The sequence below is a fragment of the Carassius gibelio genome, chromosome A9 (genome assembly GCF_023724105.1).
Source record: "Carassius gibelio isolate Cgi1373 ecotype wild population from Czech Republic chromosome A9, carGib1.2-hapl.c, whole genome shotgun sequence".
Taxonomy (NCBI): domain Eukaryota; kingdom Metazoa; phylum Chordata; class Actinopteri; order Cypriniformes; family Cyprinidae; genus Carassius; species Carassius gibelio.
In genome coordinates, this window is record NC_068379.1 from 10,563,112 (window position 1) to 10,581,338 (window position 18,227).

The window sequence follows — 18,227 nt, forward strand, 5'->3', positions numbered from 1 at the left end:
TTTATGCTTGTTATCGCGCGTTCGTTTTCAGCTATTGTCTCTAGGTCATTTTTGCGAAGAAGGTAGATGATGGCAGTCGGGATTTTTTTATATTTAGCTTTAGACGTCAATTTTTTGCCCTCGGCCAAAAACCAGGATATTATTTCATTGTTCTTCCATTTAAGGTTGAATCCTTTATCGTTTAAACGAAGAAGAGTGTCTTTTATTTGCAGGACTTGAATTTCCATGATCTCCTGATCTACACTGTCGCTGTATTGTCCCTGAAAAGCCATGTTTCCCCAGTTAATTCTCCCCCCACCGGATTTCTACGGTCTCCGGTCTAACAATGGGTATGTCGACCCGTTCTAAAAATGTGTCTATATGTGAGGTGCAAAAAACTTTCCCTCAACACTTCTAATAGGAAAAAGGAACGAACTTACCACAGCAGTTGTAGACAGGGAAGAAGGAGCTCAAACCTCATATTCTCTGTGAGAATCAATCTGAATTTCGCGCTGGAAAGACGTCACTCGCCTAAGTAGGGAGATCACGGAGGCTGGTCACCACTTTGTAAGGTCCAGACACTCGGCCCAAGGAAAGTATCCGGTGCTGGATGAAGGTTTCCTGCGTGTTCTGTCTTTCAGCGCGTATAGTTATTCATTTTAGGTTAAACTCAAATCTGACTCCATTTTAGTATGACCTCGAATTTAGGTTGAAATGCAAATTGGTTGTATGCCTTTTTAATTAATATTCTTCTGACATTTGATTATTCTAGTTAACTCTATTTTTATATTAACTCATTCATTCGGGTGCTCATGTTGCTAACAAGGATACGATGTAATCTACTAGTCAATAATTACAGAGTAAGACAGAATAGAATCAAAATGTAACAATTTATTTACAGTCAGGTAGATATGTATTTTGCCAATTACATATCCAATTGAAACACATCAAATCATATCAATACAAAACATCAAATTCTCAAAGATGAATCTAAAAGTAAAATATGCATACCTGACCTTAGAAAATACATAGTATGAAGTGAAGAGACACACAACACACTACGGGCTTTCTGGCTACAGAAATCGCCCTGATCCTTTTGCTGCAATCCTTTAAATACCTCAGACCAAGACAAACATCCCCCGAGATGAAGACAGAAACTAACAATTGGAATTTGCATTACCTCAGGTCCCAAGCCTGGGTGGTTTTACAACTCAATGGGAACAGGGGGTAATTTACATGGAGGGCCCCAGGAAAGGACACTCCCATCACAGTAATCAAGATATCTCTTGACTCTTCAGATCTGTATTATCTTCTAATCTACTTTTGTGAGAGTGAGACCATTGTACCAGTTGCACTGAGACATTTCCAATGATACTAGACATGAGTGTTAGTTCACTTGCATTGACATTTTCATGTAATCATTTTGAGCAGACTGAGTAGAAGGAAGAATGGGTGAAGGGATTTAAAATGAAACAAATGGCCAGAAGGGGAGGAGGTCTCCTGCTCCTCCACTCTGTGGGGTGTCTCGAAGATGCCTGTGTATGTTTGTATTGTCTGTTTCTCAGGAGCTCAAAGTATCTCAGGTTCTTTCGTCCTTACAGTGTCATCTGGCATTAGTCGACGCTTGTTTCAATGACTGAACATGTTGAATCAGTGTTTGTCTGGTCTTGAAACGTCTGAGAAGTGACGTATTGTACTCAGTTGGTTGTCAGCATTGGTCTGATTCTGTCAGTGCTGTGTGAAAAGGCCTTTAGGACCCAGACTCCCCATCAACGCCCACTAACCAAACACACAATCTTTTTGGGATGTGTTATAAGCACTCCAAACTAGCAAGTCATTCAAAATTTAGGGCTGTACCAAAACACGCAGATTACAGTCAAAAACTTCTAAATATCTGAATCAATTTCCTTTTCTGTAAACCGCATGGTTTTGTGGATTCAGTAGTGCCACAGCTCTAAAATGAAACTGATCGCCAAACTAATCAGACTTCTTGACTCTTGGGTAGAATTCCCCTCCTTTTCTCATCTTCTATCATTATATATTCCCCTGGTTTCACATACAAGATTTAAATCTAGTAGCAGATTTACATGCCTTAAAACATTTCAGGCCATTGATTTGTCTGAAGATGCACACTGTAATCTTTTTTTTCTTGTTTCTCTCTCTCTCTTTAAGGCATGTTTATAACAGATACTTAAATGACCTAACTGAACTATGGGCTAATCCTGGCTTAACCTAAGCCCTCTCTGTGAAAGCAGGCCTTAAGACTTTGAATATAACCTGATACAAGAGTGTGTGCTTTTGCACAGTTCATGTTTTCACAGTAATAAACTATGATAAACTGACCATTATGTCATATTCACTGTTACCTGGTCTTTCAGAAAATATGATTCCAAGTGTGAAGAGACCAACTGTAATAATGATTGTCTTTAAGTACTTTTTAGTAATGTTTATAAGTACTTATTTACCTTTGCAAAAATAGTGATATGGTGCTGTCTAAAGTATAAATCAGTATTTATTTTTTTCATATTCTTTCATTTTCAATTTATCTATTTCTAATTTAGTTAATGTTAAGTAAACATTTAATTGTCTTACTCATCATTTTTAGCACTAGGAAGCTTCACCAACACTGCTGAGAAGAATCACTGCATACTACAATTCACTTCAGTCAACCACTAGTCATGAGCATTCATGGCATCCAGTCATAAAACTGCATCTGAACGCAGCACTTTTTAAATGGATCCTTCACAAAAAATGCTCAGTCAACACTTAACCGTTTCTCTCAAGTAGCATATCGACCTCGTCATATAAAAGTGATATTTGTAGTCAGCTTTTGCCTTTCAGCTCTTATTACACAAAATCAACCCAACTTCAACAAACAAGGTCAGTAGTGAAATGTGGCAATTCAGAAGAAAAGATTATAACATAACCAGAGAACAACATTACAGCAGCAACCACAAGAACAAGGCTTTAGAGGAACGCACCAGGCAATAAACTCAGACACACTTACACAATGAGGTTTGGAAAGAGTAATTACCTGAAGGCCGTCATTTGTTTGATTCACAAATCCAAAAACTTCTGTCAGCAGAAATGCAATATCGAGCAAAATGCCTTACGTACACAGAACAAAGACAGAATAAGTCAGAGGTGAGGATGTGGAGGTTAAGATGAGGGGTAATGCCTCTAGACTGTGATACTGAACACTCTTTAGCCTTTTCAAAGGTTTGACTTTCCACAGAACAGAATGAGGAAAAGAAATACTGAAGGAGGCCCAGCTGAAAACATTCAACTTATTCTGACACACCCAGAGGCTTTGGAATGGATCCCAGCTCTAAATGTTCCAGATTGCATCAGACATAACACGTTTAAAAAAAAGCAAAAAAAAAAAAAAAAGCAAGGGAGACAGAGAAAGAGTAACCCAACATGTATGCACACGCACACTCAAAAACTACAATAAACGCAGCAGGTTTCAACACAAAACAGCTTTTTAAATGTCATGTTCTGAATCAAATGTTACAAGATTACCCTAAATTACCCCACTCGGAGTAGGTCTTCCCGCTCTCTCGGTTGCTCCCTCTGTAGAAGGAGAGCAGACAGGAGCATTTCTGTGTGGGCAATCAAACAGCGCTTAACCTTTCATGGGCAGGGCCTGCAGTCACCTTACACAGGAAGCACTGTCATTCAGTACATAAGGGAGTGGAAACACACGTTATTCTCCTGAAACTACACTGAGACACACCTCATTTCTTAATCTCGCTTACTAAGAAATCTGACATGAGGGCCTCAGATTTAGTGCTATGTAATATGGCATATGACGTCTTATCTTTATTAAGTAATGAAAAGAGCAAATACAGACATGATTCAGACACTATGTTGGCTTTTTACTGCCTGTATCAAAAGTTATGACAGGGTAAACCATGTTTTATTTACATTTAAAATACCCCAAAAAACATAATTAATGTTGGAGTCATTTTATTATTTATCTTACCCATTTTATTATTAGTATCTAGTACCCCTACACACCCTTATTATTAGTATATGCACCCTTACACACACACACACACACACACACACACACACACACACACACAGACAGACACACACACACACACACACACACCTCTTTGTATATCATTTTGCTTAGGAACTGGTGCTGTATAATAATAAATATTATATTTATAAATAAAACATCTTTCTTAAATATAAACATGCATTTGTGGGTATTACATAATATATACACAGTACACACACGTATTACCATGTAAAATAACCTTATAGTTATTTTAAGTTTTAATATCAATCAAAAAAAAGACAATCACTCCCTGCTCTGGGATGAAAAACTTTTGCAACGATAATATAATATTTTATTTATACAAGTTAAACATGCAATTTTATTTTACATATCATTACTTTATTCAATATCTGTAACTAAAAACTAATGTTAGACCTACCTAAAACACCTGAAAAGCATGGTTTGTTTTATTTGTATCTTTGCTCTATTGTATTAATTTGTGTTGTTACTGTAGTAAGATTATTTGTTCTTGCTTTCTTTATTTTTACTTAATAATATATATAATAAATTTTTTACCTAAACATAGCACACAGATTAGGCTACTTGTTAAAGTGCAATGAAATACCTTGTATTTGCAGACAATGTACTGTGATCTGTTTGTGGATAGAGACTCATTCACCTGCTACAGGCTCTAATACTCATTTGCACGTGTGGTGTGTGTGTGTGTGTGCGCGCATGAAATGCGATACTTAAGTGAAAAACTGGGCAGTTTGATAGCCGAATTATAATAGGCCACCAAATTATAATAGGCCAGTCAATAAAAATAACATGTAAAATGTTACATTAATAGGAGAATAAGCCTAATATCATCTTGATTATCGACAGAGACATCTGCTATTGTCGATATGTCTGACTATCGTCGATACACAATACTTTCGTCTATTGGCACAACGCTAATTAGCATGGTTTAAATCATACTTATATGGTCACCATCAATTTGTAGCAGTGAATGAAGAGATATTATATCGATCACAAGTGCAGTATGGTGTACCTCAAGGCTCAGTACTAGGGCCGCTACTCTTCATGCTTTACATGTTACCCTTGGGAGATATTATCAGGAAACACAGTGTTCGCTTCCACTCTTATGCTGATAATATTCAGCTCTATATTTCTTCGAGGCCCGGCGAAACACACCAATTAAAAAAACTAACAGAATGCATAGTCGATATAAATAAAATAGAATAAAAAAATAATAATTTGGATGATGAGTAATTTCTTACTGCTTAATTCTAAAAAAAAACACAGGTTTTAATTATAGGACCTAAACCTCTGCATGTAATAACTTAGAAAACTGTCTAAGACTTAAAGGTGCTGTAGGGAACTTTTGTAAAAAAATATTTTTTACATATTTGTTAAACCTGTCATTATGTCCTGAAAGTAGAATATGAGACAGATAATCTGTGAAACAAATCAAGCTCCTCTGGCTCCTCCCAGTGGTCCTATTGCCATTTGCTGAAAGCCATCCACTCCCGGTAAAAAATAACCAATCAGAGCTGCGGTCCGTAACTTTGTTTGTGTTCAAAATGTAGAAAAATGTATATAATAAGAGAGTACACCATGAATCCATTTTCCAAACCGTGTTTTTGGCTTGTCCTGAATCACTAGGGTGCACCTATAATAAATGTTTATAATCGGACTATTTTAGATTGCTTCGGGGATACCGCGGCGGAGTAACCCAGTACCTTTGTGATTCTTCATAGACATAAACAGGGAGAAGTAGTTCCGGCTACGATGTTCTTCCACAAGACGCAAGCAGTTCTGTTTATTAACCGCTAGAGCGTCAAAAGTTCCCTACCGTAGCTTTAATGGCTGATCTGTCAATTCTTCATGGGTGCTTTTTCTGCACACTTAATAAACAAACTACAGTTAGTCCAAAATGCAGCAGCTAGAGTTCTTACTAGAACCAGGAATTATGACTATATTACTGCAGGTGGCAGATCCTTTTCCTATTTAGTGCCTAAACTCTGGAATAACCTACCTAACATTGTTCAGGAGGCAGACACACTCTTGCAGTTTAAATCTAGATTAAAGACCCATCTCTTTAACCTGGCTTACACATTAATATGCTTCTAATATCCATAAACGTTAAAGGATTTTTAGGCTGCATTAATTAGGTAAACCGGAACCGGAAACACTTCACATAACACTCTATGTACTTGCTACATCATTAGAAGAATGGCATCTACGCTAATATTTGTCTGTTTCTCTCTTATTCCGAGGTCACCGTAGCCACAAGATCCAGTCTGTATCCAGATCAGAGGGTCACTGCAGTCACCCGGATCCAGTACGTATCCAGACCAGATGGTAGCTCTGCACCCATAAAGGACCTCTACATCCCTGAAAGACAGCGGAGACCAGGACAACTAGAGCCCCAGATACAGATCCCCTGTAAAGACCTTGTCTCAGAGGACCACCAGGACAAGACCACAGGAAACAGATGATTCTTTTGCACAATCTGACTTTGCTGCAGCCTGGAATTGAACTACTGGTTTCATCTGGTCAGAGGAGAACTGGCCCCCCAACTGAGCCTGGTTTCTCCCAAGGTTTTTTCTCCATTCTGTCACTGATGGAGTTTCGGATCCTTGCCGCTGTCGCCTCTGGCTTGCTTAGTTGGGGACACTACATTTAGAGCAATATTCTTCGATATTCGATATTCATCAATGATGAACTGCCTTTAACTGTCATTTTGCATTATTGATACACTGTTTTCCTAATTAATGTTGTTCAGTTGCTTTGACAAAATCTTTTTTTTGTTTAAAGTGCTATATAAATAAAGGTGACTTGACTTGTGGGCGTTCTTGACAAGTCTTGAGTTTTTACAAGGCTTTTTTAATAGTGTTCAACCAAAATTTGGCCATTTGGCCATATTGTCCAGCCCTAATTTCTAAAATAATATTTTAGTGAAATATATTTTGAATCTAAAGTTAAATGATATCAAAACAATTGGACCAACCACGGGTATTATTGTCAGTTGCCATGAAGGAATGACAGCCCTGAAGAAATTGCAATACATAGAAAAGATGGTAACGATTGTACCTTCCTAATTCGAGCCGGAGTCTTGATGAAACTGTTGAACTGGCTGATTGACAAGAGACTGATTCGCAAGCACGACTGGGGCAGGACATTTCTTAGTGATAAGTGTCAAGTGTTAAAAGGTTTGTGGTAATTCTAAGATGTAATAAAACAAAATGACCCCTGCATTGCAGGATACAGCATCTTCTCTACATGATGTTCACCACACATAAATTTGACTGTTTGTGGGCGGGCATGTTGACGACGTAGAATGTGGGCAGACCTTATGCAAATGTATTACTTCATTACATAGCGGTAACAGAATAAGATTTCATTCTGAATTCAAATGAACTTTAACGTGCACTGTCGGCTTCACAACTTTGCAGATTTTCACATAAAAAGCTAGATGCAGATGTTCACATAAAGATACATGACACACTGCATTAAAGGTAATATTAGAAAAGGTGTAATAGGGGCACTTTAAAATGCATACCTGCTACGCAAAATGCATACAGGTTGGCAGGTCTGACATAACTTTTTCAAGATTCCTGAAAAAAACATTGGGTCAGGAACTCAGGATGAAGCAGTTGTACACTGTGAGAGGAAAAATGGCTCAGTAAGGTTTGCGTTTCCTCTGCAGCGTAGTATCACTTTAGACTGGGCAGGATTATTCACATTTTGTTATAGTTGTGCCGCCTCTACTACTGCGACCCCTGCCCCATCAAGCTCTCGCTGGATCCGCTCCTCTGCTATCAATGAGACGAATGTCTGTTGTCTTTACTTCCTTAACAGACAATGAAACAGAATTTTTTTGGTTGTTAAAAAATTTGCACTTGTTCAAAACAGTAGCATTCGATTCTTCACAGGATTTGCTGATTTAAATCTAGAGGTTCTGTTGTGTTTGTGTCACAAGTTCAGTGATACAGGTAGTGACGATTCTCACTGGCCAATCCGTGATCATCAGAGTTTACACACAACATTTTGGTAATGTTACGGTTCACTTGGAACCTCAAGAGGTGATATGAAAGAAAGCACATGGTATTAGGTTCTGTACCCAGCGGAAACCCCCCAGAAGTGAACCGTGTGAGTTTGAGTCTTGGGCCGGCAGGAATTGTGGGTGGGGGGAGTGCATGTACAGTTCTCTCTCCACCTTCAATACCACGACTTAGGTGCCCTTGAGCAAGGCATCGAACCCCCGACTGCTCCCCGGGCGCCGCAGCATAAATGGCTGCCCACTGCTCCGGGTGTGTGTTCACAGTGTGTGTGTGTGTGTTCACTGCTCTGTGTGTGTGCACTTCGGATGGGTTAAATGCAGAGCACGAATTATGGGTCACCATACTTGGCTGAATGTCATGTCACTTTCACTTTACATTACTGAAATAGACTGTTGCCTTCTGGATTTAATTTAGAGAGTCATGGAGACTGAAGGTAGGTATTTTCATCTTTGTGGATAAGGCTGATTTCAACTTGGCCAAAACATGGCGGCGAGGAAGGAACATGATTGGGAAAAAGAGCCACAGTGGATGATCCAGGCCAGAGGGGTGCTAACATCACAACATGTGTTGCAATATCTACTGATGGACTGCTGTTACACACAATACAGAAATTCGTAAAGTGGAAATTTTATCTTCCTGGGTGGGTCACAATTTAGCTTATGTATGGGAAACACACAAGTTGAGAGTGCACTGACGTAAGATGTCTACTCTGGGCCAATCATGACATTCTGACGCAAATGACGCATTTACTCCACGCTGTTTACGGAAGTCAAAGAAATGTGTAAAGTCATTGAATAATATGTCTCTGGGCCAAAAGCAGCTGCATGAATGTGAATGTTTGACACAAAAATGAAAACATCAACAAAAACACAGACTTCATCCAAACCTTGATGTTTACAAATAACAACACTGGAGAGAAATTACTCCCAAAAGATCATTTAAAGTAGTTGTTGTGTAAAGCATCAAACAGACAATACAAAAAGTAGCTTCAGCAAGAAATATTTTGTTTGATAAAATTTATTACAAATACGTACTCTTTTGGACCATGAGGGTGAGTAAATGATGACAATCAATTTTGGGTGGGTGAACAATATTTTTAATAATTAATTTTATAATGATTACTATTGAAATTAGGGCTGCACGATAAATCACATGCAGTATTTAATCATTTATGCTATTACAGAGAACCATTCAACTGTACTTATATTGGTACAGGCTACTGAAATGTTGGTATATTGTGACAACAGAAATCTGTGGAATGGGAGGCACTGTTAAAATATAGATTTACTCTTGACTCTTAAAATGGATAAATATAGCACAATTCTGATGATACACGGTGATACTGGTATAACCGGTGTTGTCACATGTCGATTAACCGATGGGAAAATTTCCTCACCGTCAACACCTCACAGTGAACTCCAAAAAGAAAGAGACAGCAGTATTAATGTTACTATTTGATCATTAAATCCCTTCCTAGAAAAGATACTGAGAAAAGCAGGAATATATTACACATCTCAGAATGAATTCTTCTGGTCTATTACTTGTGGTTGGCCTCATGGAAAAAGAGTCTCTATATGGTACACCCTTAAACTTAAACAGCCTTTTGAAAACACAGGCTACAGTAACAGTAAAAGGAAGACACAGAGAAATGGCAAATGGAGTGCAGAGTGTGCCTCGAGCTATGTTTCACGTACATGTACAAAAATCAGTACACACATGCAACACACCAATACCTACGAAAAAGTCTCTGGGTACGAAATCTGAATTCCAACAGGAAGTCGGTTATTTCAAATTCTCTCTGCAAAAATAGTGTTGTTTTTGCCAATTTCAATTTCCATCTCACTCAAACATGCTCACTCTCAGTCTCTCAGCACAGTGCTACTCTTACTCTAATATCAGATAATTTAATAAGTGATTACCCAATTAAGATATTACCCTTTTTTTTTTCTTTTTTACATAGAATCCATGAGCCTACTTGCCCCGGTATTCACAACCCAAGAAGATGTGATGTGGATGAGGATTTGAGATTTGGATTTCCTCAGAAAAATGAAGTTTTATTCAGCAGAGATCATAAACATGAGTAAGTCTCTTTTTATTTATTTATATATGTTTACTAGCTTTCACATAACGCGTAAACATTTGACTAGTTAGACTTTTTCCAAACTATAATTCCAGACTAAATGTATAATCCAGTGAAAGATTATGAAGTTTCAATAACAATAAACACTACTACTGTAGGTAAGGGATGTCTATTGTCATTTAGGGGTGTGCCGGTTTCAGAATTGGTGATGACGGTTATGACGTGAGTCAAATGTGACGGTTCATAACATAACCATCATTGGATCTGCCGTAGAGTCAATTGGTTGTTCTTGGAGATAGCGGGGTTAACTCCGTGTCAGCGCGCGCTCTGATCGGTAAAGGGGCGGAGATTTCAGACCTCCGTTTATTAAGGAGATCTGTCACAAAACTCATCATCCGCGCCAATGTTTTTTGAGCAAATTTCAAAGCCGCACTCGCCCGCCATCCGCTGATTGTTTTGCGGTCTATGGCGATGCAATGCTTTGCTACGGAAGTTCTAAGCGGCCATGCATTATAATTTTTTTCCCTTTTTGTTTTCTCATTATAACGACTTAATTTTCTCGTTATCTCAACATAACGAAAGTCGTTTTCTCGTTATAACGACTTATTTTTCTCGTTATCTCGACATAACGAAGTTTGTTTTCTCATTATAACGACTTATTTTTCTCGTTATCTCGACATAACGAAAGATTGTTTTCTCGTTATAACGACATGACAGTTTTACTGTTGCTATAGTAACGAACTCAACTTTGACAGGCATCTGATGGACAACCATGCAGGCACTCTTACTGTAGCCTATATTTCAGCAAATTTAGCTTCGCCTAGGTAATAACGTCTACAATACTGTATATAAATAAAGGCTGATCAATCACTGTTGATTTTTCCAGAGACAGTACAACGAACGTTTTGTTTTTGTAATTAACATGTTTAAATGACAACACCGCGAAATTAGAGCTGCTTGGATTAAACTCACTTTTCATTTTCCCTTTATTTGAAATAAAATTATATATAATTTGTAGTACTCATTATATGATGTGGCAGATATCATGTGTGTTACAAGCTTCTGTATGAAAAGAGCATCCATGTGTAGGACTACGTGTAGTGTGTGTGTGTGTGTGTGTGTGTGTGTGTGTGTAGAAAAAAATGATTACAACATTATAGAACAAAACTGAATTAATTTAGCCTATGGATTTTACATACATCACATTTCTCATCAATATGGTTAACAATAAAGATTAGTAATAAGGAAAAGAAGCACATCAGCCTGCATCGTTAAATCCCGTCCTACTGTAGATAAACAGAATACAGTGACGTCAACCTTGGTTTTGATAAGCAGTTATTTTATGACACAGAACGCGTTGGTGAAACTCATGCATCTAGCAGGAACTTAATACACAAAATATTCATATTGATTTAAGCATTTAACATTTATGAATTAATTGTCAGTAATGAAGACTGCACAAATTATAGCGATCATGAGGAAGGTCCGCGTAAAGTAAAGTGGATAGTGTACAACGCCCCATCAGTTATATTCAGGTCTATAGTGCCACCTGCTGGCGCAGTTTTGTAACTTCTTAGAGAAAATTAAGTCGTTATAACGAGAAAACGAACTTTGTTATGTCGAGAAAACGAGAAAATGAAGTTGTTATAACGAGAAAACGAACTTCGTAATGTTGAGAAAACGAGAAAATTAAGTAGTTATAACGAGAAAACAAGAAGAAAAAATATTATAATGCATATATACATTATATACTAACCGTCACACCCAACCTTACCTACTTATTTTTTATTCTTGTATTATGTGTTTTTTGTTCTGTTGCTGTCATTCTGTTGCACTGCAGAGCTTCTGTCACGAAAACAAATGCTGTTCTTTCAATTTATACCCCAAAAACCTGAAAAATATTCTCAGCTCTTTTCAACATTAATAATAATAATAATAATGATAACAATATATTTCTGATTTGTGACGCATAACATTTTTTTTCTCGAAAACACAATCATGTACATACATGCATTTCACATATTATTATAGCCCAGTTTGTGCTGATTACAGTGAGATTAGACTTTAGCCATTTAGATATTTATAAGCAACTGAAAAAAGCACAAATGTCAGGGTATGACAAAACTTCTCCAGGCCCCCAAAATACCCTTAGACCTATGAAGGGAGCCTAGAAAGCCCTCAGAGAACACCCCCTAATAAAAAGCTGTCACTTATCTTTGTTCAATGAGATCTCACAAAGTTAGATTACAAACACTGAATCTCTACACTGTGCAATAATCTCTTCAAGTGTATGTAATAGCTGTAATAATGAGAAGATTCGCTAGCACATACAACTGAACAACACTCCGGCGCACTGTTGCCAACTATTTTCAATGAAAAGTATCTGAAGCCTGCATGAAAAGTTACTGAATTAAGTCATATGCAAGTGTAGTTTTCACTGTCAGACTGACACCCTTTTAAGTGTCACTATCTGCTCTAGCCTCTCCAGCATTTCTTTAGACTTAGTTGTATAAACGTGGGTCGGTCTGTGGGATGCTAAATGGGTAGCACATGATAAGAGAATCTGGAGTAAGCATCAAACAAGTCACAGGTGGCATACAGGACAGGCTGACCCACACTCTCTAGCTTCTAAAAGCAAAACTTTTTCTGCAGTATATTTTAAGATGAATAAGACTTTTGGACACTTCCTGAACCTATCATCATCTCACATCACAATTATGGACCACGTGACTCATGGTCAATACCAGTGTATAAAAGTACACAAAGTAAGAGTTGTTGTTGTTTTGGGTTTTCTAAACTCCGCCCCCAGGCAGCCTCACATTCTCGGAATTCCTGCTCAGTCCTCATCTGGCCTTACTCACTAACAAACTCCACTCACCTTGATAAAACACATATTTATACCCACTAAACGTGCTCTCTGACTGAGAAATATAAAACAGGGGAGTAACATCTAGCACAGGCTAACGTACACAGAATCGACTCTAGCAGTAAAAGGTCTGAGTGTTGGGTTCGCTTAGATAGATACAGTTACAGGAGACAGACTGGGATAGAATTAATTAAATATCCCCCGCTCATGCACTGAACTCCCTCTCTTACTGTAAAAAAATAGAAAATAAATAAAATCGTAAATTAAAATCAGTTTATAAAACTGTAGTTAAGACTCGTACTTCATTCGCCTAACTTCACAATCCGCATCCAGTTCAAACTTTCAACGTTAAATAAAGTCGCACATCACAGGTTGTCAAAAAAATACGCATAATTCGTCTTCATTACCTTTCGTAGCACTTGTTTAATCCAAGACGATATTTTTAAATATCAAATCACATCGAAAAGAAACATTCTCCTCTGTCGGATCACATTTGTTAGTTCCGTGAATCCACTGCCATACTCCAGGAGCTTGAGAAAACCCTTCTCTCAGCAAGGAAAGTAATGGGAGTTACCAGACAGGTCAGGGTGTTTTTAGACTATGATACCTGATTGGCTGACGTCATGGTTTAGGGGTGGGGTTAGATAAGGGGGATCATTTTGATTGCATGATTTAGAAACAACCCAGCAGTTTGAAAACACCCACGACAAACGCCCACTTTAGCTCTGCAGAGACCTGAGTCTCCCTCTCAGCGTGGAATTTAAGCCTCGCATGCCATTGGCCCACACCATATAACGCGGAAGCTTGGTTGGTCGGCTGTGTTGTTGATTTGGACAATAGGAGAGTAGAAAACGGTGCCCATGGTTACACTGGATACACAACAGCCTTTGCAACTGGATCATAAAGGTAACGATGTTTTTAATATGCTTTTATTCTGTGTGAGGGCTTATGTTTGCTGTTTGAAGTTATTTTGCTCCTTTTTCATAGTTGCCAGTAGTTTTTCAAAATCAAAGAAAGATTTTAAGATGTTTAAAAATAAAAACTTTAGATTTGCATAATTCCAATAAATAAATTCGTTAAATTAATGAATTTACACAACAGTTAATACTATCAGTTGAACACTGTTTGTGTAAAGCTATTCAGAGAAAATCTCACTGTAAAACAGTAGTTGATATTAGTTCATTCAGACGATCGAAACGGATACAAACAATCATAGCCTTGTTTGCAGCTGTTCTCTTCAATTTTTTTATTGAACAAACATAACAGCAAATACAGTTTAATCGACAATATATATATATATATATATATATATATATATATATATATATATATATATATATATATATATATATATATATAATTATAAACAGTAGACAAAGAGCAAGTAAAGTAAAAAGCAAGTAAAATAGACAAAAGTAAAAAAAAAAAAAATACATTTACAAAATAATACTAATAATTGATAATAATTGATAATAATTGCGCCAGGGGTAACATATCCTTTAAATACATTTTAGAGAGATAGACATGCCTCGAGTCCCTTTTGTTTACATTATAAAAATAAAAAAATCATAAATATTATACTTTGTGCATAATTTGTAATCTTCAAATAATCACGTCTCGTTAAGTGCAGTTCTTCTTATTTTAATTTAATTTAATTTTTCATTTTAACCTTTATTTAACTAGGAAAGTCACATTTAGGTTAAAACCTCTTTTACAAGTGAGACCTAGTCAAGACAGGGTCAGATAGCAGGATTAAACAAATAACAAACCACAGACAAAACCAACATCATCAATAGATACAACAAAGAATACAGCAGCATAAACAATTAGGCAATATCTAATACCCTATATAATACTGTTCACAGAAACAACATTAAAATCATATTAATAATACATTTAAGTGGAAGAGTAATTATCAAAACATCTGCACTTAGCAATGACCAATTCTTTTATTCTTTGTTTAAAATCACCTAAAGAGATGAGGGATTGTAGTTTAAGTTTAGTCTGCAATTCATTCCAGGACCAGGGGCCATAATAGAACAGGCTTAGCTTTCCAACCTCTGTTCTAATAACCGGTACTTTAAACTGTAACCAGTTATATGACCTGAGATTGTAGGAGCTTTGGAATGATAAAAATTTCCTATATAAATATTTTGGAAGTTTTCCTAAAATAACTAATTAAAATATACCAATGTTCAAGCCTGCTTAAATGCAGAGATGACCATCCTACCAAACTGTAAAGTAAACAATGATGTGTCCTAAAACTAGAATTTGTGATGAATCTGAGAGCAGAGTGATAATGGGGGTCAAGTTTGGACAAGGTGGACAGAGAGGCAAATCTATAAATAGTATCCCCATAATCAATCTGTGACAGAAAAAGGCTAACAACTAAACGTTTTCTTGAAGCCAAGGAAAAACAGGACTTTAGTCTATACAGAAAACCCAATGTGAATTTTAATTTCTTTGCAAGAAAATCAACATGATATTTAAAGTTGAGGTTTTTATCCATCCAAAATCCCAGATATTTGTAATTATCTACAGACTGGATTCAAATTCCATCTAGTGACTTGATGGAGAAAGATGGTAGCTTTGTTCGCCCAGTTTGAAAGACCATGACTTTAGTTTTATGTTGGTTTAACAACAGCTTAAAATCTAGAAGGGCATGTTGCAGGGTATTGAAGTCTGCCTGTAGATTTGAAAAAGCTAAATTAGCTGTGGGGGGGGGGCACAGGAATACAGAATTGCATCATCTGCATAAAGGTGATATTTACAAAAATTAAGATTATCACAAACATTATTAATATAAACTAGGAAAAGCAGGGGACCCAAAACAGAACCCTGTGGAACACCCTTAGTTACAAGGCTGGGTTTGACAAATCACCAGTTACGTCACATTTATTTACACAGTGCTTTATTCAATGCATATTGTTTCAAAACAACTTCACACTGATAAACAGGAAAATAACAGTGCTGATAAAATCAACCATTTAGACACGACTTCAATTTTAGATGTAGCATCGACAATAGTGCCATTATTCAGCTGTTTCATTTCAGTTTAGTGACTCAATATTACAAAGTCCATTAATTATAATGCAGTTGTATTCAGCTCAAATCTGTTCAATGTTGATTCGATCCAGTTTAGAAAGCGTCGTTGTTGCAAATCTAGCTCTGTTCGAAAATATTACTGGATATTAATTATATTTAAAACTGTCAAATACATTGCATTGATTTTACATTCATAAAAGTCCTACATTTGTAATCATATTTACATTTTATTCACAGATGAATAGCAGAGATTTGTGTTCTTCCATCACAAACCACTGCTCTAAAGACACAGGTAGGCAGCAGTGATCAGACTTTCATTTTATCCAGAAAAAGATCCGTCAGCACCAGCTGTCATTCATTCCCCTCAACAACTTTGACCTGCAGAAATAATGTGTATCTATATCTATAATCACTTCTGTACAGAAATTCTTGAATTCTACAGTTTAGAGTTATTCTGTATACAGACTATGAATATAAAATCTGATATAAACTTTGTATTGACTGACATTTAATTGACTAATTTAACCATGTTTTAATTACATGCACAGTCCTTTGAATTACTTTTTTTTATTACCTAGAAAAGTTGCTTCAAAGAAAACAAGTGGGTCTGGGACACTCAAAATGTAAAGTGATCCAATATGAGCAACTACGGGACATGGTAGAGGCCAAACGCCTTTCCTCCCAGCTCTCTCAACAGAAGGTAATTAATGTGTTGTATACCCAATGTCATGTTTTTGTTACGGTGCAGGAAGAAAGTATTTTTTCACTAGTTTTGCATTTTCTTTGCAGACATTTTCTTTGATCATTTATCTCCTATAAAACCCTTTACTTATTTATTTATTTTTTTGGCAAATAGATAATTAAAATATGTGGTAAATAATTTATTCAGAATTAATGGATTGTGTTGGTCCAGCAATCATTCTTTATGATAATAAATCTTAACCTTTTGGAGTCAGTGAAGGTTCAGTTCAATTCAAGTTTATTCGTATAGTGCATTTGACGATACAAATCATTGCAAAGCAACTTTACAGAAAATTAAGTTTCTACAATATTTAGTAGTAGCTTATCAGTGGTGACTGTCAGTTTATGTGCGTATGACAGAAATGTACAGAAAAACCAATTAAAGACGTAATCAAACAGATGATGAGCACTGTTAACAGCAGTTATTTTATGATGCAATCAAACTTATAGCAATATTTGTTAGTTCTGTATGTTGTTTCAGGGTTAGCATCATCTGAGGTCCTCTAAAGGGTTGGCATCATCTCTTCTCAGGTGTTCTGGAGCTTGTGTAAATGTGCCAAAACAGAGAAACAAATAGAGACAAAATTAGCGTAGCTGCTGTTCCAACCAAGTAAAATTAATTAGTTTTACCCAAGCTAAAGAATAATAATGCACATTTGATCAGACATAACTGCTGTCCAAAATTATGAGATGCATTATTTGAATGCTTGTGTAGAAAGGAAGAGATAGGATCCAAAAATTGAATGAAAGAGTTTATTGAGAGAGTGGAGACACAAGTCTCTTCAAACGGGAACTCAGGAAGTTGCAGGTTATGCAGAAATTAATAGTCTCTTTAAACTTAAACACAGGCAGATTGCAAAAGGACAAAGGAAAGGTTACAGGGCGGTCTCTGAAGGGGGTCCCTTTATGAACGGGTCAGTGGCTCTCTCGCGACTCTTGTGAGTGGCTGGTATGCAGCAGGAAAATGGTGAAACGGATCAGCGAGAAGGTAACTAACGAGGCACAGCTGAAGAGGGAAAGGGAAATAATGAGGTAGTAATCAGCGGAGGGAGGAAAAAGGAAAGGAAAAGCCAGAGAGAAGAACCAGACTCATAACGGCTCCGGAGGAAATCATCAATGAGAAAGCGATCCAGGACGTCCCGGGAGGGAACCCAGCTTCTCTCCCCAGGACCGTAACCCTCCCAATCCACTAGAAATTGATGGCCACGACCGCGACGACGCATATCAAGAATCTTGCGTACAGTGTAGTTGACGTGCCTGCGGCCTGAATAGGAGGAATGGAAACACGAGAAGGAACGTGTACAACTGACTTTATGCAGGAAACGTGAAAAACCGTGTGAATCCGCCGGAGCTTAGGGGGTAGCCTCAATTTTACCGTGACAGGATTGATGACCTTGGAAATCTGAAAAGGTCCGATAAAGCGGGGAGCTAATTTGCGAG

General features: G+C 37.1%; 2 protein-coding genes across 7 annotated transcripts in view; one reads left to right on the forward strand and one right to left on the reverse strand.

Annotated features, from left to right (window-relative positions):
• LOC128020201 (plakophilin-4) overlaps positions 1–13,550 on the reverse strand; it is a 61,899-nt gene extending 48,349 nt beyond the window's left edge. For 2 of the 6 annotated variants that reach the window (XM_052606921.1, XM_052606916.1), the window contains exon 1: positions 3,014–3,304. The gene's annotated coding sequence lies outside the window, so the exon portion shown is untranslated. Of the gene's footprint in view, positions 1–3,013; positions 3,305–3,501; positions 3,637–13,408 lie in introns of those variants that run through there. The other 4 variants (XM_052606917.1, XM_052606919.1, XM_052606920.1 and 1 more) reach the window with 4 other exon arrangements.
• A 246-nt stretch (positions 13,551–13,796) lies between these two features.
• Positions 13,797–18,227, forward strand: part of LOC128020222 (coiled-coil domain-containing protein 148-like) — a 123,105-nt gene continuing 118,674 nt past the window's right edge. The window contains exons 1-3 of the mRNA XM_052607003.1: positions 13,797–13,907; positions 16,284–16,338; positions 16,625–16,746. Coding sequence (XP_052462963.1) covers positions 16,284–16,338; positions 16,625–16,746 — 177 coding nt within the window. The 5' untranslated portion in view covers positions 13,797–13,907. The remainder of the gene's footprint in view (positions 13,908–16,283; positions 16,339–16,624; positions 16,747–18,227) is intronic.